The sequence below is a fragment of the Erinaceus europaeus genome, chromosome 2 (assembly GCF_950295315.1).
Source record: "Erinaceus europaeus chromosome 2, mEriEur2.1, whole genome shotgun sequence".
NCBI classification, from domain to species: Eukaryota; Metazoa; Chordata; class Mammalia; order Eulipotyphla; family Erinaceidae; genus Erinaceus; species Erinaceus europaeus.
In genome coordinates, this window is record NC_080163.1 from 43,612,303 (window position 1) to 43,640,101 (window position 27,799).

General features: G+C 39.9%; 1 protein-coding gene across 2 annotated transcripts in view; it reads right to left on the reverse strand.

Moving 5' to 3' along the window:
* SIL1 (SIL1 nucleotide exchange factor) overlaps nucleotides 1-27,799 on the reverse strand; it is a 315,958-nt gene that overhangs the window by 69,940 nt on the left and 218,219 nt on the right. For both annotated transcript variants that reach the window (XM_060178915.1, XM_060178910.1), the window contains one exon: nucleotides 18,647-18,768. In XM_060178915.1, coding sequence (XP_060034898.1) covers nucleotides 18,647-18,768 — 122 coding nt within the window. The remainder of the gene's footprint in view (nucleotides 1-18,646; nucleotides 18,769-27,799) is intronic.

Consider the following 27,799-nt stretch of genomic DNA (forward strand, 5'->3'; position numbering starts at 1 on the left):
TGTATCCTGCTAGACTATCATTCAACTAGATGGAGGCATAAAAACCTTCTCAGACAAGCAACAGTTGAAAGAATCAAATATCACCAAACCTGCCATGAAAGAAGTTCTGAAAGGTCTCCTATAAACAGTCAGACCACCATAAATATACCATATATCAGAACACTCTAGAAATCTACAAGAATGGCATTAAAACATCAATCTATGATATCAATAAATGTCAATGGCCTGAATTCACCCATTATAAAGCACAGAGTAGGAAGATGGATCAGAAAATACAACCCAACAATATATTGTCTACAGGAAACCCACCTAACTCAACAAGACAAACATAGACTCAAAGTGAAAGGATGGACAACTATCATACAAGCCAATGGCCCACAAAAAAAGGGCGGGAACAGCCCTTTATCTGACACAATAGACTTTAAAATAAATAAAATTTAAAAAGATAGGGATGGACACTACTTAATGCTCAGGGGATCAGTCAACCAAGAGAACTTAACAATTATTAACATCTATGCACCCAATGAGAAGCCATCTAAATACATCAAACATCTACTGAAAGAGCTACAGCAATATATTAACAACAACACAGTCATAGTAGGGGACTTCAACACCCCACTCTCTCAACTTGATAGATCATTCAGGCAGAAAATCAATAAATACATGAGGCAGCTAAATGAGGAGATAGATATACTAGAACTATTGGACATTTTCAGAGTCATTCACTCCAAGAAACTAGAATACACAATCTACTCAAGTCCATGTGGGTCATTCTCAAGGATAGACCATATGCTAGGCCACAAAGACAGCATCAGCAAATTCAAGAGCATTGAAATCATACCAAGCATCTTCTCAGACCACAGTGGAATTAAACTAACTCTCACAATCAACAAAAGATTAATAAGATCCCCAAAATGTGGAAGCTCAACACTATACTACTTAACAACTACTGGGTCAAAGAGGAAATAAAGGAAGAAATCAAAATGTTTTGAGAGTTCAATGAAAATGAAGACACAAGCTATCAAAATATTTGGGACACAGCTAAGGCAGTACTGAGAAGGAAGTTCATAGCCATACAAGCACACATTAGGAAACAAGAAAGAGCACAAATAAACAACCAGATTGCATATCTTAAAGACCTAGAAGAAGAAGAACAAAGGAACCCTGAAGCAACCAAATAATTAAAGTTAGGACAGAAATAAATAACATTGAAAATAAGAAAGCCAGGGCTGGGTGGTGGCGCACCTGGCTGAGTGCACATTTTACAATGCACAAGGACTCAGGTTCGAGCACCCTGTCCTCACCTGCTGGGGGAAAGCATTACAAGTAGTGAAGCAGGGCTACAGGTGTCTCTCGGTCACTACCCCTCAATATCTCCCCCTTCTCTCTCAATTTCTGGCTATCTCTATCCAATAAATAAATAAAGATAAAAAAATTTAAAAAAAGAAAACATATTTAAAAAAATAAAAAAGAAAATAAGAAAGCCATACAAAAGATCAATGAAAGTAATTGTTGGTTCTTCAAAAGAGTGAACAAAATCCACAAATCTTTATCAAGACTCACAAAACAAAAAAGGGAGAAGACCCAAATAAATCCGACCATAAATGAAAGAGGATATATCACAACAGACACCACAGAAATTCAACATATCATGTGAGGCTTCTATGAACAACTACATGCCACCAAGCTAGAGAACCTGGAAGAAATGTACAATTTCCTAGATACCTACAAACTTCCAAAATTAAATAAAGAGGAACTAGATAATATGAACAGGCCCACCACAGCTAATGAAATTGATAGAGTTATCAAAAACCTTCCCAAAGATAAAAGTTCTGGACCAGATGGTTTTACAAATGAATTCTATAAAACCATCAAGGAAGAACTAATACCTCTACTTTTAAAAGTCTTCCAGAAGATTGAAGACATTGGAATACTCCTTTCCAGCTTCTATGAATCCAACATTACTCTGATACCAAAAGCAGACAGGGACACAACCAAAAGAGAAAACTACAGAACAGTATCTCTGATGAAAACAGATGCTAATATACTGAACAAAATTCTAGCCAAGTGGATACAGCATTATATTAAAAAGATTGTTCATCATGACCAAGTGGGGTTTATCCCAGGGATGCAAGGTTGGTTTAATATACATAAATCAATCAATGTGATCCACCACATAAATAAAAGTAAGATAAAAAAACAAATGATCATATCAATAGATGCAGAGAAAGCCTTTGACAAAATCCAACATCCCTTTATGATCAAAACACTACAAAAAATAGGAGTAGATGGAAAATTCCTGAAGATAGTGGAGTTTATATATAGCAAACCTACTTCCAACATTATACTCATTGGTGAAAAACTGGAAGCATTTCTCCTCAGATCAGGCACTAGACAGGGCTGCCCACTATCATCATTACTCTTCCACATAGTGTTGGAAGTTCTTGCCATAGTAGTCAGGCAGGAGCAAGGAATTAAAGGGATACAGATTGGAAGAGAAGAAGTAAAATTCTCTCTATTGGCAGACAACATAATAGTATACATAGAAAAACCTAAAGAATCCAGCAACAAGTTTTTAGAAATTATCAGGCAATACAGTAAGATGTCAGGTTACAAAATTAACATTCAAAAGTCAGTGGCATTCCTCTATGCAAACACTAAGTTAGAAGAAGATAAAATCCAGAAATCAATTCCTTTCACTATAGCAACAAAACAATAAACAATCTAGGAAAAAACCTAACCAAAGAAATGAAAGACTTGTATACTGAAAATTATGAGTCACTACTCAAGGAAATTTAAAAAGACACAAAGAAGTGGAAAGATATTCCATGCTCATGGGTTGGAAGAATTAACATCATGAAAATGAATATACTTCCCCACACCTATGGACATCTAATCTTTTATAAGTGGGCCCATAGCACTAAATGGAAAAAGGAGGCTCTCTTCAATAAATGGTGCTGGGAAAACTGGGTTGTAACATGCAGAAGAATGATATTGAACCACTTTATCTCACCAGAAACAAAAATCAACTCCAAATGGATCAAGGACCTTGATGTTAGACCACAAACAATCAAATACTTAGAGGAAAACATTGGTAAAACACTTTCCCACCTACACCTCAAGGACATCTTTGATGAATCAAACCCAATTGCAAGGAAGACTAAAGCAGAAACAAACCAATGGGACTACATCAAATTGAAAAGCTTCTGCACAGCCAAAGAAACTATTAAACAAACAAAGAGACCCCTCACAGAATGGGAGAAGATCTTCACATGCCATACACCAGACAAGAAACTAATCACCAAAATATATAAAGAGCTCAGCAAACTTAGCACCAAAAAAGCAAATGACCCCATCCAAAAATGGGCAGAGGATATGAACAAAACATTCACCTCAGAGGAGATCCAAAAGGCTAACATATGAAAAACTGCTCTAGGTCAAAGATTGTCAGAGAAATGCAAATTAAGACAACATTAAGATACCACCTCACTCCTGTAAGAATGGCATACATCAAAAAGGACAGCAGCAACAAATGCTGGAGAGGATGTGGGGACAGAGGAACCCTTTTGCATTGCTGGTGGGAATGTAAATTGGTCCAGCCTCTGTGGAGAGCAGTCTGGAAAACTCTCACAAGGCTAGACATGGACCTTCCATATGATCCAGTAATTCCTCTCCTGGGATTATACCCCAAGGAGTCCATAACACCCAACCAAAAAGAGGTGTGTACTCCTATGTTGATAGCAGCACAATTCATAATAGCTAAAACCTGGAAGCAACCCAGGTGCCCAACAACAGATGAGTGGCTGAGAAAGCTGTGGTATATATACACAATGGAATACTATGCAGCTATCAAGAACAATGAACCCACCTTCTCTGACCCATCTTGGACAGAGCTAGAAGGAATTATGTTAAGTTAACTAAGTCAGAAAGATAAAGATGAGTATGGGATGATCCCACTCATCGACAGAAGTTAACTAAGAAGATCTGAAAGGGAAACTAAAAGCAGGATCTGATTACATTGAGAGTAGGGCACCAAAGTAAAAAAACTGTGGTGAGGGTTAGACATGCAGCTTCCTGGGCCAGTGAGGGGTGGGAGTGGGTGGGAGGGATATGTCACAGTCTTTTGGTGGTGGGAATGGTGTTTATGTACACTCCTAGTAAATTGTAGTCATATAAATCACTAGTTAATTAATATGAGAGGGGGAAAATTAATTGTATGTCTCAAAGTTTTTAAAACACAGACTGTGTCTTTTTAATACATAGGCTGTATATTTGATATGCAGAATCTCTTAAAAGCCTAGACCAAGTAGATCAGAAGCAACCAATAGCACAGCTATATACAAGATACTGGGTACTGTACAGCAAACCCTAACAAAAGGACTTTTCAAAGTTAACCCTATTACCAAATAATGTGATGAAAACATTAACTATCCATTGTCTTTTTGAACCCTAAGACAGCAGGAACCTCACATCTCCACTATACAGCCTCTACTTCCCCCAGTCCTGGAACCTTTGGATAGGGCCCACTTTCCTGTATGCCTCTCCCAATCCATATCAAATAATATTGTATCTGCCGATTGCAACCTAATCAACACAACGATTGCCACCTCAACATGCTTCACCTCAGACTGTGTCCAGAGACTTCACGTGTGGAATGACAAACCTCCAGCTTCATTACTCGGGTGAGACCTTTCCTTTCATAGTATTCTCTAATACCATCCCAGGTGGTTCACTTTCTAACAAAGTCCCAAAACCTAGATATACACCAGTTTCTGTGAGAGAGAGCATATGTTCACACGTATCCATAAACTACTGCAAAATATATACCTGAAAGCAGAAGTACACTAGAGTTTGCAGTGAGTATCCCCTAACACTTCCTCTCCACTATTCCAAGCTTTGGGTCCATGACTGCTCAACAATCTGTTTGGCTTTGTATGTTAACTCTCTTTTCAGTCACCAGGTTCCAGATGCCATCAGGATGCCGGCCAGGCTTCCCTCGACTGAAGATCCCACCAATATGTCCTGGAGCTCCGCTTCCCCAGAGACACACCCTACTAGGGAAAGAGAGAGGCAAACTGGGAGTATGGACTGACCAGTCAACGCCCATGTTCAGCGGGGAAGCAATTACAGAAGCCAGACCTTCCACCTTCTGCAACCCACAATGACCCTGGGTCCATGCTCCCAGAGGGATAGAGAATGGGAAAGCTACCAGGGGAGGGGGTGGGTTATGGAGATTGGGTGGTGGGAATTGTGTGGAGTTGTACCCCTCCTACCCTATGGATTTGTTAATTTATCCTTTCTTAAATCAATCAATCAATCAATAAAAAGAAAATGAATATACTACCCAGAGCCATATACAAATTTAATGCTATCCCCATCAAGATCCCAACCACATTTTTGTAGAGAATAAAAAAATGCTACAAATGTTTATCTGGAACCAGAAAAGACCTAGAATTACCAAAACAATCTTGAGAAAAAAGAACAGAACTGGAGGCATCACACTCCCAGATCTCAAATTGTATTATGGGGCCATTGTCAGTAAGTCCCCACACCTATGGACATCTACTCTTTGACAAAGGTGCTCAGACTATTAAATGGGGAAAGCAGAGTCTCTTCAACAAATGGTGTTGGAAACAGTGGGTTGAAACATGCAGAAGAATGAAACTGATCTACTATATTTCACCAAATACAAAAGTAAATTCCAAGTGGATCATGAACTTGGATGTTAAATCACGAACTATCAGATACTTAGAGGAAAATACTGGCAGAACTCTTTCCCGCATAAATTTTAAAGACATCTTCAATGAAACGAATCCAATTACAAAGAAGACTAAGGCAGGTATAAAACTATGGGACTACATCAAATTAAAAAGCTTCTGCACAGCAAAAGAAATCACTACCTAAACCAAGAGACCTCTCTCAGAATGGGAGAAGATCTTTACATGCCATATATCAGACAAGAGTTTAATAACCAAAATATATAAAGAGTTTGCCAAACTCAACCACAATAAAACAAATAACCCCATCCAAAAACGGGGAGAGAACATGGACAGAATATTCACCATAGAAGAGATCCAAAAGGCTGAGAAACACATGAAAAAAATGCTCCAAGTCTCTGATTGTCAGAGAAATGCAAATAAAGACAACAATGAGATACTACTTCATTCCTGTGAGAATGTCATACATCAGAAAAGGTAGCAGCAACAAATGCTGGAGAGTTTGTGGTGTCAAAGGAACCCTCCTGCACTGCTCCTGTGGACAGCAGTCTGGAGAACTCTCAGAAGGCTAGAAGTGGACCTACCCTATGATCTTGCAATTCCTCTCCTGGGGATATATCCTAAGGAACCCAGCACACCCATCCAAAAAGATCTGTGTACACATATGTTCTTAGCAGCACAATTTGTAATAGCCAAAACCTGGAAGCAACCCAGGTGTCCAGCAACAGATGAGTGGCTGAGCAAGTTGTGGTATATATACACAATGGAATACTACTCAGCTATAAAAAATGGTGATTTCTACATTTTCAGTCCATCTTGGATGGAGCTTGAAGAAATCATGTTAAGTGAAATAAGTCAGAAACAGAAGGATGAATATGGGATGATCTCACTCTCAGGCAAAAGTTGAAAAAACAAGATCAGAAGAGAAAACACAAGTAGAACCTGAACTGGAGTTGGTGTATTGCACCAAAGTAAAAGACTCTGAGGTGGGTGAGGGGGAGAATACAGGTCCTAAAAGAATGGCAGAGAACCTTATCAGAGTTGTATTGCTATGTGGAAAACTGAGGAATGATTTTATGCATGCACAAACTATTGTATTTACTGTTGGATGTACAACATTACTCCCCCAATAAAGAAATATAAAAAAATGTATATCTCCTGGAGTCAAGAGTTCAAAACTAGTTGAATTTTTACTCAGATGCTGGTATCTTGATTATCTGACTTGGTCCCAATTCCTAACTGTCTATTTTTTGGCCATATAGCCAGGAGCTTACACACATTATTTCCATGGCCTTAAATTTTATTTCATGATCTTGAGTCTTGAAGGGTCAAGGTGTGGTGTCTGAATCATTTATTATTACACCAATAATGAAATAAGCATTCAGGGTACGGGAGTGTAATGGTTATGCAAAGAGACTCTCATGCCCGAGGCTCCAAAGTCCCCAGGTTCAATTCCTCATACCACCATAAGCCAGAACTGAGCAGTGCTCTGTTAAATAAATAAATAAATAAATAAATAAATACAGCATTCTCCATGCAGGCTCCATCCCCTATGGTGAAGAAATGTCTCATATTCTAGATTCTAATTTATTCTTAGGGTTTTTCAAAAATCTATTATTTAAATAATAATTTTCTAACACTCAGGGGTTGATACACTGTATACTACGAAAACAGCAAGATTAAGCCAGAACATTGTCTATATGAGAATGATAAGCAATAAACAGGAAATCAAGCATGTGCTTACAAAGTGAATGCCACAAAGAAGGGGAATTTATAAGGACCCAAGAGTGATTTTAAAATTTTTATTAATATAAATGTTAAGCTGCAAAGTAACTAAATAATGATTAACATTAGCTAGTCATTATAGACTAATGCATTTTTTTAAATTATGGCATTTAATTCTCTCTTACAACAAAAGTTTGAAAGATAACTCTAAAATCAGCATAGCAACTAGATTATAACATAAAGGACCCAGTTCCCTTCTGTCCTTCCCTTCTATTTTGTTCTTGAGTTTCTTATCTCACTGGTCCAAAGTCAAGACAATCAAGACAGGAAGAAGTAGGCAGTGTCTTCCTACTAACTTCTATTTTTTTAAAAGCACAAAATTCTTCCTAGAAGCAAACATCTCTTTATGTCTTGCTGGTCAGAATTGGGTCACATGTACATTTCTAATTTACACTACATCCATGGAGAATGGGACAACTATACTTGGCTCATTTGCTACCAACGGGAGAGGGAATTCCCTTCCTGAACACACTGCTGCCCTCACAAATATCAAGGCTCCTTAAAATAAATAAGGTGTCTCACAGAAACTGGTGTATATCTAGGTTTTGGGACTTTGTTAGAAAGTGAACCACCTGAGATGAAATTAGAGTGTACTATAAAAGGAAAGGTCTCACCCGAGTAATGAAGCTGAAGGCTTGTCATTCCACACGTGAAGTCTCTGGACACAGCCTGAAGTGAAGCATGTTGAGGTGGCAATCGTTGCATTGGTTAGGTTGTGATCGGCGAATGCAATATTATTTGGTATGGATTGGGAGATGCATACGGGAAAGTGGGCCCTATCCAAGGGTTCCAGGACTGGGGGAAGTAGGGGTTCTATAGTGGAGATGTGAGGTTCCTGCTGTCTTAGGGTTCAAAAAGACAATGGATAGTTAATGTTATCATCACATTATTTGGTAATTGGGTTAACTTTGAAAAGTCCTTTTGTTAGGGTTTGCTGTACAGTACCCAGTATCTTGTATATAGCTGTGCTATTGGATGCTTCTAATCTACTTGGTCTAGGCTTTTGAGAGAGTCTGCATATCAATTATACAGCCTATATATTGAAAAGATTCAGTTTGTGTTTTGAAAAACTTCGAGACATACAATTAATTTTCCCCCTCTCATATTAATTAACTAGTGATTTATATGTCTACATTTTACTAGGAGTGTACGTAAACACCATTCCCACCACCAAAAGACTGTGACCCATCCCTCCCACCCACTCCCACCCCCCACTGTCCCAGGAAGCTGCATATCTACCCCTCACCACAGGGTTTTTACTTTGGTGCCCTACTTACAATTTGGTCAGGTCCTGCTTTTAGTTTCCCTTTCAGATCTTCTTACTCAACTTCTGTTGATGAGTGGGATCATCCCCTATTCATCTTTATCTTTCTGACTTAGCTCACTTAACATAATTCCTTCTAGCTCTGTCCAAGATGGGTCAGAGAAGGTGGGTTCATTGTTCTTGATAGCTGCATAGTATTCCATTGTGTATATATACCACAGCTTTCTCAGCCACTCATCTGTTGTTGGGCACCTGGGTTGCTTCCAGGTTTTAGCTATTATGAATTGTGCTGCTATCAACATAGGAGTACACACCTCTTTTTGGTTGGGTGTTATGGAGTCCTTGGGGTATAAGCTCAGGATAGGAATTACTGGATCATATGGAAGGTCCATGTCTAGCCTTGTGAGAGTTTTCCAGACTGCTCTCCACAGAGGCTGGACCAATTTACATTCCCACCAGCAATGCAAAAGGGTTCCTCTGTCCCCACATCCTCTCCAGCATTTGTTGCTGCTGTCCTTTTTGATGTATGCCATTCTTACAGGAGTGAGGTGGTATCTTAGTGTTGTCTTAATTTGCATTTCTCTGACAATCAGTGACCTAGAGCAGTATCCATAAACTACTGCAAAATATATACCTGAAAGCCGAAGTACACTAGAGTTTGCAGTGAGTACCTCCCTAACACTTCCTCTCCACTATTCCAAGCTTTGGGTCCATGATTGCTCAACAATTTGTTTGGCTTCGTATGTTCACTCTCTTTTCAATCACCAGGTTCCAGATGCCATCAGGATGCTGGCCAGACTTCCCTGGATTGAAGACCCCACCAATGTGTCCTGGAGCTCCGCTTCCCCAGAGACACACCCTACTAGGGAAAGAGTGAGGCAGACTGGGAGTATGGACCGACCAGTCAACGCCCATGTTCAGCGGGGAAGCAATTACAGAAGCCAGACCTTCTACCTTCTGCAACCCACAATGACCCTGGGTCCATGCTCCCAGAGGGATAGAGAATGGGATAGCTACTGGGGAGGGGGTGGGTTATGGAGACTGGGTTGTGGGAATTGTGTGGAGTTGTACCCCTCCTACCTTATGGTTTTGTTAATTAATCCTTTCTTAAATAAAAAATAAAAAATAAAAAAATAGCAAAGATTAAAAAAAAAGAAAGAAAGAAAAGGAGGGGGAAGCAATTAAATGTACCTTCCGCAGCCAGGTGGTGGTGCACCTGGTAGAATGCATATGTTACAATGTGCAAGGACCGCATTTCAAGCCCCACCTGCAGAAGGCAGCCTTCATGAGCCATGAAGCAGTGCTGCAGGTGCCTCTCTTTCATTACCCCTCTTCTTTTTCAATTTCTTTTTATCCCTATCCTAAATAAACAAAATAAAGTTATAAAAAATAAATAAGGTGAAATAGCTGTTTAGTAGACAACAACAGTGAGAGTAGAACCCACAGATATCATTTACCAACGAAATATGGAGAATAAAGATTCAAATATCACTCAAAAGTTTCAAGCTTGGGTAAGTACGACAATCATATTGCCAAGAATAGATAAAAAGAATGTGGGAAGAAAAAACTCATTTATGATAGAGACAAAAATGAATTTTACTTTCTTCTTGAGTTTGAGGCACAATAAGGCAGTCAAGTAGAAATGGAAGGTGGGAGAAAGGCTGGACTGAAATACAGATCACTGAAGTCATCCACAATGAAGTAGGATTTGAAACCATGGTAATAGGTAGGATCAGTGGAGGAGAAAACAAAGAAAGAATAGGGGCAAAGCCAGAATCATCCTGGTGAACTGCTATAGTTAGTAAGACAGTGATGTTGACATAAAAGGAAAATGAGAGGGAGTAATTAATTACAGACATCTAAGAATCAAGGGACAATAATCACATAGCATCCAAGAAGTAAATTTTTCAAGGGAAAGTGAAATAGAAATGAAATATAAAATGAAAATTTCAAGGAAAAAGGCAAGATTTTTTACTGTTAGAGATACTAATGAGGCTAAAATACATTTAAATTTTGTTCGGGGATGGTAGGAACACAATACTCAAGTGTACTTATTTGAATCCCTTTTTGTCTTCTCTTCTAAAAGTTTGGATGGGAGTATATAGAATGTCAGGTCAGATAATGGACAAGGTGACAATGGGGCTGGGATCAGTGACCAGGTAACTTGAGAACATCTGTGGGAAGAGAGGAAGGAGCCTAGGATAAGGCAGGGAGTAGGCAGTATAGATGGCAATGAGGAAAACAGAAGGATACACAGATGTTAGAGGTCTAGTATTAATGTAACACATGTTCAACAGGAGACATAAAAGATGTGAAGAGATCATACAGGTGATCAAAGGACATGAAAACTGGGAAGTGTGTGTCAAGGTATCTAGTGGGTAACAGAAGTAGGGATAAAGGTGAATGGAGTTGAGAGTGTTGTTTTCCCACAAACATAAAAGGAGGGAGACAATGTAGACAAGCATGAAATTCTCTGAGGCGTCAAATAAAAAAAATTAAAAAAAGAAATTCTCTGAGGCAAAATGTGTCACAGAATCTCACTTCTCCAAAGCCCTACCCTTCTTGGGAAAGATAGACATAGGTTGGGGGTATGGATCAAGCAGCCAATGTCCATGTCTAGCAGAGAAGCAATTACAGTAGTCAAAACTCCTTTCTTTCACATCCCAAAAATAATTTTGGTCCATATTGCCAGAGGGAGTAATGCTAGGGGACTTGAGGGCCTGAACCCCCATCCCACCAGGACCTGGGACTTTTGTGATAAAGAACATTTGTTTTTACACCATCACTGAGGGGAAAGAGATTATGGAGAACACCTGAGGAAGCCAGGCACTATATCTCTCATCTGAGAGGGAAGAGAAGAAAGGAAGGAAACTCAGAAGTAGTAATAGGTGTGGGTGTGGCTTAGAAGGGAAGCGAAGGCAGGGCCACAGAAGTGAATAAAAACAGAGAAAAATATACATATATAGTCAACCTATATCTATGACCGTAGAGGTTACCATAGAGGGATGTGGGAACTTTGGTGATGGGAGTGGTATGGAATTATACCCCTATTATCTTATAATCTTGTAAATCTTATAAATAAAAAGTTGTAGGCCATATATGGAATGGAATATGACTGCAATTAAAAAGATGATGTTTAATACTACAGGACAAAACTGATAAAATTGGAGGCACTTAGTGAATTAAGTAAGGAGGTGAAAGTAAACTACTGGATGTTTTCACTCATGTGTCAAATATATTGGGTTTTTGGAAAATTCATGACGTATTTGTGTTTTTCTATGCAAAAATGTGTGACATAACTTTTTTGACAACTCAGCAGATGAAACATGAGCTCAAAAAAAGTATCAGAATTGTCTCGTATGCTTTGTGAGAACTATAGTGGTTATGGGAAGGAGGCACAGAACTCCTGTGGTAAGTCTGATACGGAAATATACCACTAATAAAAATACTATTTATAAAGTCAGTGCTGGGTGGGGAGTGATAAGATAAGTGCATCAGTTTCTTGATAGTTTAAATTCTGACAGTTAAAAGGCCACCTATTAAGAGATGAGTGGAAAACAAAAACAGGCAGCTTTTTGAGAACTAAAACCAAAACCACATTACAAAAAGATTGCAAGACCCCTGAAACTGATGTCTTTCTGAAACTCCCTTTACATAAAAACACAAATGATTTGTACATATTCCAGTGACTACTGTTAGATAGTACACAGACAGACACACAGGTGCCATCATGAAATAAAATCAAGTTGTAGAAAGGCCACTGAAAAAAAAAAAACTGACCTGAAGAAAGAAATTTTAAAATACAACAACTGAGAAATCATGGAAAAATGAAGTTTCCAGTACTTCCATACCTCATCTCCCTATTTGATTATGCAAGAACTTGACCTGTTTTATATATGGGGGAAATGGCAGGAAATAAGTGTATAAGACCCATTTTAAATAACTGTAAATAATATCCAAGTATAGGGAAAAACTTTCAGCAACCATGTAATGTTCAGTGGCTACATCAATTACTGGGTTGTCAGAAAACTCATGATGCATTTTCACATAGAAAATCGTAGAAAAATGTCATGACTTTTCTGCATTTATGTCGACTCTCTCTTCTTGATATTGAATAACTGATTTACATTTAACACCAAGAGAGTAAGGACTTTGTCTATAGAAATGAATATGGAGTCCTTACCAAACAATTAACCCAGACTGGCAGCAAGACTATTTCTACTAGATATATGTGACAGAACATAGACACTTGGGAGTCAGGCGGTAGCACAGCGGGTTAAGTGCAGACGGTGCAAAGCACAAGGACCAGCATAAGGATCCTGGTTCGAGCCCCTGGCTCCTCACCTGCAGGGGAGTCGCTTCACAGGCGGTAAAGCAGGTCTGCAGGTGTCTATCTTTCTCTCCCCCTCTGTCTTCCCCTCCTCTCTCCATTTCTCTCTGTCCTATCCAACAATGACATCAATAACAACAATAATTACTACAACAATAAAACAACAAGGGCAACAAAAGGGAATAAATAAATAAATATTTAAAAAAAGAACATAAACACTTTAACAGAAAATAAAGGCAAGAAGAAGCCAAATAAATATTAATTTCCTATATTGAAAACTCACTGTAAAAAAAGGACTCACCATGAGCATAATGATGTTAGATCAACTTAACAATAATAGCAATGACAGATGATTTTTTTTTCTTGCCACCAGGATTGTCACTGGGGTTTAGTAGCTGTATAACTATACCTCTTCTGATGGTCACTGTTTTCTTCTATTACTTTCTTTTCTTCTCCTGTCTTTTTAATTTTGTTTATTTTGAGAGAGAGAGAAAGAGGAGTGCAGAAATGAGAGCAAAGGAGAGACACCTGCAACATTACTATACTGCTAATGAAGCTTACTGCAGGTGGGGACCAGGAACTTGATCCTGGATCCTCTCACTCATGGTAACATGTGCACTCTTAGCAGTTGCACTAACATAATGTCCCAACAAATGCTTTATTAGTATTGCCATGGGTTGTTTTGTATTGTTTCATACTCACTCAGCCTTATGAAATGCATAGGTTAGATATTGTTCCTTGTCATGAAATGAAACAAGTGAAATTGAGAAATATAAAAACCACACGATCAGGGAACTAGCTAAGGAAGCAAAGTACAGGACTTGTGTGTTGCAGGCCTCCAGTTTGATCCCTGCCATCACATGAACCGAACTGGTGCTCTGGTTTCTCTCTATATCTTTTATGTGAAACCATCTCATGTGGGAAAAGAATAAAAAATTAATCTTAAGAAAAAGAAATCACTTGTCTGTGGTCAAACAGGAAATGGTAGAGACAGGACTTGACCCTAGATCTTAGACTTTAGATGCAATGGTCTGCATGGTTCTCCTAGATTGAATGAACAGTATTTTTCCTCATCAGCAGAAAAGTATAAGAAATAAAACAAACAAACAAAAAAAGCACTTCTAAACAATACCTCCAAAAACCTGCATATTTTTAAAAATATTTTTAAATCATTTTCTTTATTTTTTAAAAAATTATTTTCCCTTTTGTTGCCCTTGTAGTAGTAGTTATTATTGTTGTTGTACCTCAGTCTTTTTTTAATTCTATGTGCTCACTATGCCTTGAATGTCCCCTTAAAAAAGAACAAGCTATACTAGTTTTTTTTTTTTTTTCTGAGCCTGACATCTGATATGCAGGTAGACAAAAAACAAAACAAACAAAAAACAAACCTAGTATAGTCATGGGCCCTACTAAAACAGGCTTACTAACTATCTACAAAACGGAGACCCCGAATCTTCATCTGCAATATTCTAGCCTTTAGGTTCATGATTAGTCAACAATTTGTTTAGCCTTATATGTTAACTCTCCTTTCAGCCACCAGGTTCCAGATGCTACCATGATGCCAACTGGATTTCATTTCCATAGGCAGATGATCTCACCAATATGTCCTGGAGCCCCACTTCCCCAGAGCCCCGCCTCACTAGGGTAAGAGAGAGACAGGCTGGAAATATGGATTGACCTGCCAACGCTCATGTTCAGCAGGGAAGCAATTAAAGAAGTCAGACCTTCCACCTTCTGCACCCCCTAATGTCCCTTGGTCCATGCTCCCAGAGGGATAAAGAAATGCCTGGAAACACCACCAGGTTCCAGATGCCATCAAGATGCTGGCCAGGCTTCCCTGGACTGAAGACCCCACCAATGTGTCCTGGAGCTCCGCTTCCCTAAAGATCCACCCTACTAGGGAAAGAGAGAGGCAAACTGGGAGTATGGACCGACCAGTCAACGCCCATGTTCAGCGGGGAAGCAATTACAGAAGCCAGACCTTCCACCTTCTGCAACCCACAATGACCCTGGGTCCATGCTTCCAGAGGGATAGAGAATGGGAAAGCTATCAGGGAAGGAGATGGGATATGGAGATTGGGTGGTGGGAATTGTGTGGAGTTGTACCCCTCCTACCCTATGGTTTTGTTAATTTATCCTTTCTTAAATAAAAAATAAATTAAAAAAAAGAACAGGAAAGCTATCAGGGGAGGGGATGGGATATGGAGTTCTGGTGGTGGGAATTGTGTGGAGTTGTACCCCTCTTGTCCTGTGGTTTTTGTCAGTGTTTCCTTTTTATAAATAAAAAATTTTAAAAAAGAAAACAAAAGATGTATGTCATGGCACTACTTTATATGTTTTTACAGGATCATATATATAATTACAAAAAAATAAGTTGCCAAGTTTTTAAGGTTGTAGTGCAGATGGATGTTGATAGATTGCAATTAAGATATTTTCAACTGTTTCTACAAATCTATCATGATGTATGTGCATACATTAGGTATGTATATGCAGACTTAGATGCCAGGGGTAGGTAGGATGTTGAAGAACCAATAAGTAGGACATCAAGAGTAAATAATAAATATCAGACTAGAGCGATGAAACCTGACTCTCTGCATAAAAATATTCCTGCCTATGTAAGTTCCTCTTTGGATAAAACACTGACATTTTCATGATGCTCAAAAGCCTGCTGTTGGCTTTCAGAAGCTCTGGCACCATACCATGCTGTCATTGTAACTGCCCTCCAGTGAGTCATCAAAAGCCCAGCTAGAACAATTTGAATATAACAGTTTGCTTGCCACCAAAACACTAAATTGCAGTATTTTATATTTATCTCTATTTAAATTTTAGTGATGCTGCATAAATGTTAACATGGTCTTACACTAATACAATCACAGAGAAGTCTTAATAACACTAGATACTGGCACAGCCTCTGGGTGAGTTACAAGCCACTAAGCAGGCTCAATGCACGCTTTCCAAGTTACTTAGCCCTATTTAATGAAGTTATGGCATTGAATGCTATACGGTTTCCTCAAAAATGTGTTTCCAATAGCAGTGGCAAGAGACATGTAGGATAGTGTGTTCATACTATGGAAATAAAGATACTTAACTTCTAAAGTAGATCTGATGAAAAAGTTTTTTAACATTTGATTTAGTTCATTTATGGCTTGAGAAACTCAAAGTCAGTATTAGTAAGCTCTCAAGACTCTAAAGCATTATAAGACCTGGCACTTTTCCAGGGGTGGAATCACAACCACCCACAGCAAACTCACAGATTCTCCACTTTCCAGTGGACAACAGGTAGAGATTTCCTGGGAGACTCCTAGCTCTGGTAGATGAGAACTGGGAAGGTGGGGAGTCCTGAAGGTCTTGACCAAGAATAGGACAACCAGTGTTTGACAATAAAGGAAGGTTAGTGATAAGAGAAATAAAGGCTTGAAGCACTCTTAACCAGTCCTCCTGGAAAAACTTTTCTGTCCTTCAATTTCCCAAGATGCTAAAACTATAATGAGAGGGTAACAGAGATTCTGATAAAATAAAGCATGAGGGCAAGGAAAGAAATTTTTTTTCAAAAACAAAGCCTCCCTTAAAACACAGACTGAGTCTTTTTAATACATAGGCTGTCTTTGATATGTTCTCTCCCAAAAGCCTAGACCAGGGAGAACAGAAGCAACCGACAGCACAGCTATATACAAGATGCTGGGTACTATACCCCAAACCCTATCAAAGGGACTTTCCAAAGTTAACCTTATCACCAAATAATGAGATGATAACAATAACTAATCATTGTCTTCTTGAACCCTAAGACAACAGGAACCTCACATTTCCACTATAGAGCCTATATTTCCCCCAGTCCTGGAACCTTAGGGTGGGGCCCACTTTTCTGCATGCTGCTCTCAATTCAAATAAAATAATATTGCATCCGCAGATCGCAACATAATCAACACAATGAGTGCCACTCCGGGATGCATTGGATCGACCTTCTTGTGGTGCATCCCCTGAGTACCCATTCATTGGGGAAACTGACGATCCTTCCTAGCCGACTGAATCCACATGGATCCCAGTCACTTTCAAAGCCAGCAACAAGCAGCTCCTGACAGCTTTCAACCTGACCTGTTGACTGGCTATGGAAGAAGGGCAAACGCTAGAAGAAGAAGTGCCACTCCAGCATGCTGCACTTCAGACTGTGACCAGAGACTTCAGGTGTGGAATGACAACCCTTCAGCTTCATCACTCGGGTGAGACCTTTCCTTTCATACTATTCTCTAATTCCATTCCAGGTGTTCCACTCCCCAATAAAGTCCCCAAACCTAGATATAGTCCAGGTCCCCCGAGATAGAGCATAGGTTCACCCGTGCCCATAAACTAGGGGAAAAATATATACCTGAAAGCAGAAGTACACAAGAGCATGCAGGGAATACCTCCCAACACTTCATCTGTACTATTAACAGTCTTTAGGTCCATGATTGTTCAACAATTTGTTTGGCTTTGTATGTTAACTCTCTTTTCAGCCACCAGGTTCTGGGTGCTGACCAGACTTCCCTGGACAGACGACCCCATCAATGTGTACTGGAGCGCCACCTCCTCAGAGTCCCACCCTACTAGGTAAAGAGAGAGAAGACTGGGAGTATGGATCGACCAGTCAATGCCCACGCTCAGGGGGGAAGCAATTACTGAAGCCAGACCTTCCACCCTCTGCAACCCACAATGACCCTGGATCCATACTCCCAGAGAGATAGAGAATGGGAAGGCTATCAGGGGAGGGGAGTGAGATGTGGAGATCGGGTTATGGGAATTGTGCAGAACAACCTTTCTCCAGCAACATCACAATCCTGCACACCTAAGCACTGCAACCCTTTAGTAGCTATTACTCATACTTCAACAGCAAGAATTCAAATAGTGTTTCCCGTTTTAGAGACATAAATGGACTTAGGATGCAACTTTTTAGAACTGGGAGGAACAATAGCTTCAACAGACTAGTTTCAGCATGAAACTTGACCTATTAGCACCAGTGTAATGATGTGGTCTCAGCACCTTTCCACATCCATTCTTTGGGATGCTCTCTCCCAACTCATCCTGTCTGATCAGTCTTCTAGCACAAGCCAGACTGAAATGCACAAATAAAATAAAATAAAAACTTTAAACCGGTGGAGTGCAATAACCTGACTGTGTTGAGTGGTTCCAGACAACTATGGGAAGATCACCAAAGGTACCTTTTCCACCAAAAAGGATAAACTATTAAAATTAATTCCTCTCTCAACTATCGATGGCTAGTCTGACTATGAGTTTTGAATAAAATAAAATAAAATGTGACTTAAAATGTTACTAAATATTCATGTATATATGTAAGATGAGGGGAAACACAAGTGGCTAACAACATGGATACAAATTCTTTCCTACTTGGAATAGAGCAGAATCAAATTTTCACTCTAATTTCAGTAGGATTACACTAGAATATGGATAAGGATATGCCGATTCAAGTGTAACCTTTCAGACCAGTCAAGCCAGTCAGATTTCACCTGGCAGGCCAAAAGAATCCTGGCCAATTGAATAACCCCACTTCCTACTCACCTGGAAAAGGCAGCCCCCAGCACAAAAGCTGCATATTCCTTCACCAGGGGCTCTGTGCTGTTCAGCCCATTAATCACCACTTGAAGGCCACCGAAGGACAGCAGGTCCTGTGCATTATCCATCTGCAACAAAGGCTCTATTTAGTACAGTGAAAGAAGAACTCTCCTTACAGCCTTTTTTTGGGTAACTATTCAAAATGAACTAAAAAGCCAAGTGAAAAGCAATAGTGAACTTTCTGACAAACTAGGAGTTTTTTTTTAAAACTAAATTGTGAAATAGTCTTAAAATTGAGAATCCCTAATTCACAAACATAACTTACAAGCACCTGCGTGGGATCTAGTGGAAATGGCATCTAGCTGTTACTTATGCCAAACAAATCCTGGAAAATTCTAATACCGCAATGAGTCACAAAACTTACTCTTAATATGAAAGCAATTAACACAAAGATCTCACGTCATCAATATCACTAAGTGGTGCCATGCTTCTTGCTGATGTCCAGCCCCAAAAGGGGTAGTGGAAGTAAACACTTTCCTTAAAAAATGAAGACAGTACATTTTAAATTAGAAGTCAAGGTCAAAGGAGTGCTGTTGTAGGGGGAAGGGAACCATAAGAGTGCTAACAGAGGGATAACAATAGCACTCTTCTCTTCCCTCTTCCTTACTTCATATCGTCCAAAGCTAAGTAAATCTGATAAAATCTACACAGAAGTCCTATTCTTTTTTTTTTTTTAATTTTTTTAATTTTTATTTTTTTAATTTTATTTATTCCTTTTGTTGCCCTTGTTGTTTTATTGTTGTAGTTATTATTGATGTCATTGTTGTTGGATAGGACAGAGAGAAATGGAGAGAGGAGGGGAAGACAGAGAGAGGGAGAGAAAGACAGACACCTGCAGACCTGCTTCACCGCTTGTGAAGCGACTCCTCTGCAGGTGGGGAGCCGGGGGCTTGAACCGGGATCCTTCCGCTGGTCCTTGTGCTTAGCGCCACCTGCGCTTAACCCGCTGCGCTGCCGCCCGACTCCCCAGAAGTCCTATTCTTAAAGGTTTTATTTAGCTCAGGACTAGGCTACTGGCTAGTGGCTCTCACTAGACAATGCAGAATATTTCTATTCTCATATTAAGTTCAACTAGATAGTACTGGTATAGGCTAGCATTTAAAATTCAAAGCTCCTCAATCTGGAGAAGTCTCAGAAGGCTAGAAGTGGACCTGTCCTATGACCCTGCAATTCCTCTCCTGGGGATATATCCTAAGGAACCAAACATACCCATCCAAAAAGATTTGTGTATACCTATGTTCATAGCAGCACAAAACCTGGAAGCAACCCAGGTATCCAACAACAGATGAGTAGCTAAGTGAGCTGTGGTATATATACACAATGGTATACTATTCAGCTATCAAAAATAGTGAATTCACCTTTACCTCACCTTGGATGAAGCTTGAAGGAATCATGTTAAGTGAGATAAGTCAGAAACAGAGGGAGGAATACAGGATGATCTCACTCACAGGCAGAAGTGGAAAAACAAGATCAGAAGGGAAAGCACTAAGCAAAACTTAGACTGGAGTTGGTGTATTGCACCAAAGTAAAAGACTCTGGGGCAGGGGGGTTTGGGTCCTGGATCATGCTGGCAAAGAAGGACATAGTGGGGGTTGAATTGTTATGTGGAAAACTGGGAATGTTATGTACATACAAACTATTGTATTTTACTGTTAACTGTAAACCATTAACCCCCCAAATAAATAAATCCAAAGCTCCTAGTACAGTGTGCACAACCTCGCCCCATCTCCCCCTGCTCCCCCACCTCATTCTACAGAGGCTATCTCATTTTCCAAGCTCCACTTATATCCTAGAACAGGATTCAACTTCCTCAGAAAGGTTTTAAGGTTCTGTTTTTTCCATGTAGTAGCTACTGTTTGCTTCAAAAGTATCTTTATTGCCACAAGGGTTACCTCTTGCCCACATTCTGATCATATTCTTCAAACTACCCAAAAAACCCAGGAAGCTAGAGTCCAACAACAGCATGGCAGCTACCCATATGCCAGAGTCCTTTCCTACTTGATACATCCCTTTTATACATGAAAGACGACTCTTTAAGCACATGTAGCACAAAGTGCAAGGACTGGCGTAAGGATCCTGGTTCAAGCCCCCCGCTCCCCGATGGGGAGCCACTTCACAGGTGGTGAAGCAGGTCTGCAGTTGTTTATCTTTCTCTCCCCTCTCTGTCTTCCCTTCCTCTCTCCATTTCTCTCTGTCCTATCCAACAACGACGACACCAATAACAGCAACAGTAATAACTACAAGAATAATAAAACAAAAGGGAAAATAAATAAATATGAAAAAATTTAATAAATAAAAAAGAAAGAGGACTCTAACGGAGAAACTGAAGGGTAGCCATGTATAACTGCCACTGGTTGGGGTTAGATCTAGTCTGCTTTTACCACTTGGAAGTTATTAACATCTTGATATAATCTCCCTAAGAGAAGGTAGGGTGTTTTGTTTTGCCTTGTTTTGTTTTTTTCTGCCCACTGTTGTAGATCCAGTGATTGGAACAGTGCTGAGCATATATGTATGTTCAGACACTCAATAATCTTTAAACTACTGTTACAAATGAGTTTTATCAGAAAAATAAAACTCTGCTCTAAGTAGGAAAGGCAATCTGGGCTATTTGTGTCAACAAAATAGATGGGGCTCTGGTAACACAGAGCTGAAGAGACAGGCAGTACAGTTGTAAAATCAGCATGGAGTTTGCCATGAGGGCCCAAAGCCAGGACTGAACTTTTTCTGCCTTAATATGTCCTCATGAAAAAGAAGAATGATTATTGGGTCATAACCCAGCTCACTAGGGAGACTTAGTATATGGTACTTTGTGGACAGAAACACAAATATTATGGGGTTGGCGTTCCTTCCTTTCTGACTTCCTAAAAAAGTTGACCAGGAGCAATGGGATCAAATGGACTACAAAGCTGGCTTGTAGTCCCAGTGAAGTCCCGGTTTTAAAATCTAAGAAATCACTACTTTGCTTCCAATTCCCCTTCCTCTGAGTGTTCTAGATATGAAACCATGGCTCAGAGTCCTTTAATTCCATGCCTGGATGGCCACTTATCTAAGCAGGTATGAGTTCCTAGCGGAGCAGATGCCACTCTGACAGCCCCAAAGTAACAGCCCAGAGTCACAGAGATTGTATTCTAGGTTCAGCTTATCTGTGTTACTCAGCTGTAATTCAGGGTGTTATAAATACTGACATTTATATAAGTACTTCAGCTTTTTCAAGGTATTTTCTCATTTGTTATCTTACTAGCGATAAGGAAGGAAACAATCATTCTACTCGCTGCACACCCAGAAAACCAAGCTACAGAATCTGGGTCCTGCTTGGTGTCACAAAAGAGATGGATGTCCAAAGCTCAAGTCCACGGCTTCATATCTGAGTGTAGGGCCAGGGTGCCTCCAAGATGAATGGTACAGGTGAAGAGGAACTCAATGAAGAGAGAGAAGCAATTAAAAAAGGGGAGACTTCAGGAGCAAAAGAAAAGAGTGCTGACAGAACAGTGAGAGAACAAGAATCAGAGAAAGGGAGAAGTGATGATAAATAATTGAGTAGTCATATAAGGCAAGGCAAATATACTGGCCCTGTGTGGATGGGGCAGAGGCCACTCCTCATGAATAACTCAACAAACTTTCCCACAACGGTTTTGCTTTTTCACAAATCCTGTTTAATAATTCAAATGTGGCTGAGAGGAATACTTGGGCAGATTCTAGTCAGGATCTACATTTCCATGGCGCCTCACAAATCTCTTATCAGCGAGTTCAGAATAAAAGTAGGCTGGTGAAAAAAAAATGGCAAGAAAAATCGTATCAGACCCCCATTACAACTGGAACTTGAGGTCCACCTATGTGCTCTTTCATCCCCTGTGAAATCAAAATGAACAACTGTTGCATGGCAGTTTGACACAGCAGCCCAAACCACGGACCTTGTATGTCTAAACCAAAGGTCAATGAGGTCAACAGCCCAGAATATGTATGAATCTCCTGACTATTAATAGAGTAAGTTTGTGTCCATCAGGGGACTACTTCCTGCACTAATCTCTGGCTGAGTTTAATGTTGCTGTTTATCTTATCCAGCAACCCATGAGAACACAACAGGATGTTACCATACAGATGGCATTGCCAGGCAGGCTTTGTAGGTAGAAAAAAAATATGTTGGGTCTCAACAAGCCTTCTATACACTCACCTCTTCCTAGGTATGATAATCTCTCCCATCATTCTAGCCTTTTATAGTGCAACTAAAGGAAAAGTCTACAGAAACCTGAAACTGGAGATCTATCCAAGTAAGTTAAGATGAGAAAAAAAATAAAAGTCATCAACATCAGAGCAGGACTGAGTTGACCAATAGCCCCCAGGGGTCTTAATCCTTTAAATATCTATAGTAAAAAAGCTGTTGAAATTTTTTTAAGCCTAGAGAAAAAGATGGGAAAAGGGAATAAGAATCCAGTCCCACTTTTCCTAAGAGGATCACAGACCTGCTATTTGTGGCCTGAGGAACAATTATGTGCAGAGAAAAAGCATGAAGGGTCATCACAAAATTCCGCAGATAGAGTACATATTCATCTTTCTCATCATGAAGACTGGCAATTCCTAAAGAAAGAATGTCTTTTAGCCTACTTTCTAGAGAACAAGGACACTGCCATGCGTAGGAGGATGTTGAAGATCTGTACTGATGAGGATCTCAAACAAGCCTTTGATTATGATTATACAACCCTTCAGGTGACCATGGGCCCTAGTCCAGATTATTGCAATAGCCTCCTGTTTTTCCTGCTTCTATCCATGCCCCTGCCTCCATCTAATTCTCAACACAGAAGCCAGAATGATCTTTTAAAAGTTAGGGGGACTGAAAGAGAGTTCCCCCAGTATATCACATACTTTCCCATGCAGGGGAACCCACTTTGCAGCCATCACATGGGAGAACCACACAGGAGCAGTGTAGTAGTGGTGCTGTTGGGCAGTATGCCAGCTTCCCCCTGCTTATCCCTGCGGTCTATTTACATAACCAGTTACCTAGGAACTGCCCTGCCTGAAGGGCATTGGTTTAATCCCCACTGGTTCATGTCTTTTTGCTCTGCCCCCTCTCGTAGTCACCCTGATTTCCACCAGTCTCTTTTCGCTCCATCGTCTCTACATCACATCCTGTTTCCACCCTACTTGGCAAGTATATATACAGCTGCTCTTCTGTTTTAACACACTTGGAATTGCCTTCCGACTCCGAGAGTCCCAGTCTCTCTCCTGTGAAGCTAGCCCGGCAATAAAGATTGAACTGCGTCCCACTCAGCCATGACTCCCTGGTCGTCTGTCTCCTGCCCGCGAAGCTAGACCAGACTGTGCTAGAGCTCTCCTTTTCTATCTCTTTCTTCCTCTATCTAGAATAAGAAAAAATAAGTTCACCAGGAACAGTAGAATCAAACAGGCATTTAGTCCCAGAAAAGCCCTGATAAGCAAAATAAATAAATGAAAGTCAGATCCCATCATCTTTCTCCAGTAGTATCTGATTGCATCCCCCCCCAAGGTTAGTAAGCACCCCTGATCTTACTCTGATTTTCACTTACAGCTTCATCTTCTCTTGTGTTTCTCTTAGCTCCAACCACACTGGCCTCCTTGCATTTCACCAAACACTCTAGAATGGTCCTAATTTAGGGCCATGGTACCTCCTGTTTCTCCTTGTCCAAGGTCCTCTTTCTCAGCCTTTATGCTACTCTTTTTTTTTTTTTTTTTTTTTTTTTTTGCCTTCAGGGTTATCACTGGGGCTCAGTGCCTGCATTATGAATCTGCTGCTCCTGGAGGCCATTTTTGTTGCCCTTGTTATTATTATTGCTGTTATTGTTTAGGACAGAGAGAAATCAAGAAAGGAGGGGAAGACAGAGAGGAGAAGAGAAAGACACCCGCAGACCTGCTTCACTGCTTGTGAGGCAACCATGGTGTAGGCAGGGAGCTGGGGGCTTGAACTGGGATTCTTCCGCTGGACCTTGTGCTTCAGACCATGTGCGCTTAACCCAGTGCACTACTGCCTGGCTGGGTGCTAACTCTACTTTTATTGCTCTCTATTCTTTCTTCCTTTTCCCCCCCTTTTTATTGCCCCAGAGTTATTGCTGGGGCTCAGTGCTGGCACTATGAATCTACCACTCCTGGTGGCCATTTTTCCCTTTTCTTTTATTGGATAGAACAGAGAGAAACTGAGACAGGAGGGGGATATAGGGAGACAGAAAGAGAGACACCTGCAGACATTCTTCACCACTACTGAAGCATCCCTCCTCCCACAGGTGGGAAGGGAGGAATTGAACTTGGGTCCTTTTGTTTGATATGTGTGTTTAACAAGGTGTACCACCACTCAGACTTTATTGTTTTCATATTATTTATCTCCTTGAACATATAATGTTTGTTGTTTATTGGCATGCACTAGGAAGTAAGCTTCAATTTTGCTCATAAGAGCATCTTAAATGCCTAGAATAGTACCTGAGACACAGTAACCACATTATTTATCAAATAAATAAATAACTTTTCCTGGTTCCTTCTCAGATCCACCTATTCCCTTCTAAATATCATTCATATGGGATCAGTATCCTGTGAGGTATAACTATGAAAAGAGCAGTAGGAATACCAAAGGAGATCATCTGGGACCACAACAATGCAGGACTAGAACGACTTCAGGAACACACCAAATCACTAGTGAGTGCAAATACATGTAGTTCATGGACAGAGAGGAGCCTAAGGAGAGATTGAGTGGCTGGTAAAAGTCTGACAGTTTATCAGTTGAGGCACCACCTCTAGTCTGTTTTACCAACAATAAGATGGCTGAAGGGAGGAGTGGACTCCCCTAAGACTCACCAAATACAACTGTGAGTTTCCATTGCTACTGCCCTCAGAGGCTGGAGCAGTACAGGTCCTGACACGAGGGGACAGAGAACTAAGCAGGAAACTCAGGAAAAGATCTACATCGTAGTGGCCTAGTGGTGGGACTGAATACTGGGGAGCCTTTACATATTGTTCTCCTGATGAGAACATAGTGAATAATTGCCTCAGAACCTACAGACTATAAACAGGACTTGTTTAGAAACTCACAGGGCCCAGCAGTGCTGTCCAGCTTGGTAGAAAACTGAATCGAACCTGTAGCTTTGGATCCATGGGGTGTGAGAGTCTATTTGCATAACCACTATATTATCTCTCCCCCACCCTGCTTTATCTCTTGATCAGGAGTGAGGGATTAAGTTAAGAAGCCTATATAGTTTAAAATCCCTCAGGCTCCCACAGCCTTCAGGAAAGAAAAAGAAAAAAAGAGGCTTTAAAAGCTACTTTGCAGAACCTGAACTGGAATTGGCATATTGCACCAAAGTGAAAGACTTTGAAGGATGATAGAGGACCTAGTGGAGATTGTATTGTTATATGGAAAAATGGGAAATGTCAGGCATGTACAAACTATTGTACTTACTGTCGAATGTAAAACATTAATTCCCCAATAAAAAATTTTTTTAAAAAGCTACTTTGCTCCAACTCAAGGATTAAAATAATATTGAAACAACTGTAAATTTCCACAACTGTAAACTCTTTAAGTACCTTACTTAGACACAAGTCAATTCAGGCAAGAGTGATCAGTAATTTGAAAAGTACTGAGAGAGGGAGGTCATAACATAATATATAAAGTGGTTAAACCAACAAGAAGAAATATTGGAGAAATGAACCAGGAAAAGAGTCTAGCTAAAAGGCCCACAAAGGCTGAAGCACAAAATAATGAGGTCAACATCCAAACACTAGTTAAGGAAATAATCACAGGAATGAGTAAAGAGTTTGAAAGAATTATCATCAGAAATGCAGAAACAATAAATGAGACTCTGGGAAAAAAACACTAATTATCTCAAGGGTAATAGAGAGGTGAAAGCTAAAATAGCTGTGCTAAGAACACAACTAGGTGAACAAGCTAAAACAGTATCAGAACAGGGTAACAAAATAGATGAATTACAGAAAACAGTAGAGGGGAGAGAAAACAGAATCAATGAGGCTGAAGACAGAATTAGCAAGATCAAGGACGAACTAGAGACATTTAAGAAAGAAGTAAGAGATATCAAAAAGAGATTAAGAGATATTGAAAACAACAACAGAGACCTATGGGATGACTTCAAAAGAAGTAATATATGCATTATTAGCTTACCAGAGGAAGAAAGGGAGGGGAAGAAAGCATTCTTCAGGATCTAATAGCTGAGAACTTCTCTAGTCTAGACAACATCAAAGACATAAAGGTTCAGGAATCCCAGAGGGTCCCAAACAGAATTAACCCAGACTTAAAGACACCAAGACACATCATATTTAGAAAGCAAAGGAGTAAGGATTTAAAAAAGGATCCTGAAGCCTGCAAGAGAAAAACAAAGAGTCACCTACAGAGGAAAACCCATAAGATTAGCAGCAGACTTCTCCACACAAACCCTACAGGCCAGATGTGAATGGCAAGATATTTATCGAGTGCTCAATCAGTAAGGCTTTCAACCAAGACTACTGTATCCTGCTAGACTATCATTCAACTAGATGGAGGCATAAAAACCTTCTCAGACAAGCAACAGTTGAAAGAATCAAATATCACCAAACCTGCCATGAAAGAAGTTCTGAAAGGTCTCCTATAAACAGTCAGACCACCATAAATATACCATATATCAGAACACTCTAGAAATCTACAAGAATGGCATTAAAACATCCTCAATCTATGATATCAATAAATGTCAATGGCCTGAATTCACCCATTATAAAGCACAGAGTAGGAAGATGGATCAGAAAATACAACCCAACAATACCCACCTAACTCAACAAGACAAACATAGACTCAAAGTGAAAGGATGGACAACTATCATACAAGCCAATGGCCCACAAAAAAGGGCAGGAACAGCCCTTTATCTGACACAATAGACTTTAAAATAAATAAAATTTAAAAAGATAGGGATGGACACTACTTAATGCTCAGGGGATCAGTCAACCAAGAGAATTTAACAATTATTAACATCTATGCACCCAATGAGAAGCCATCTAAATACATCAAACATCTACTGAAAGAGCTACAGCAATATATTAACAACAACACAGTCATAGTAGGGGACTTCAACACCCCACTCTCTCAACTTGATAGAT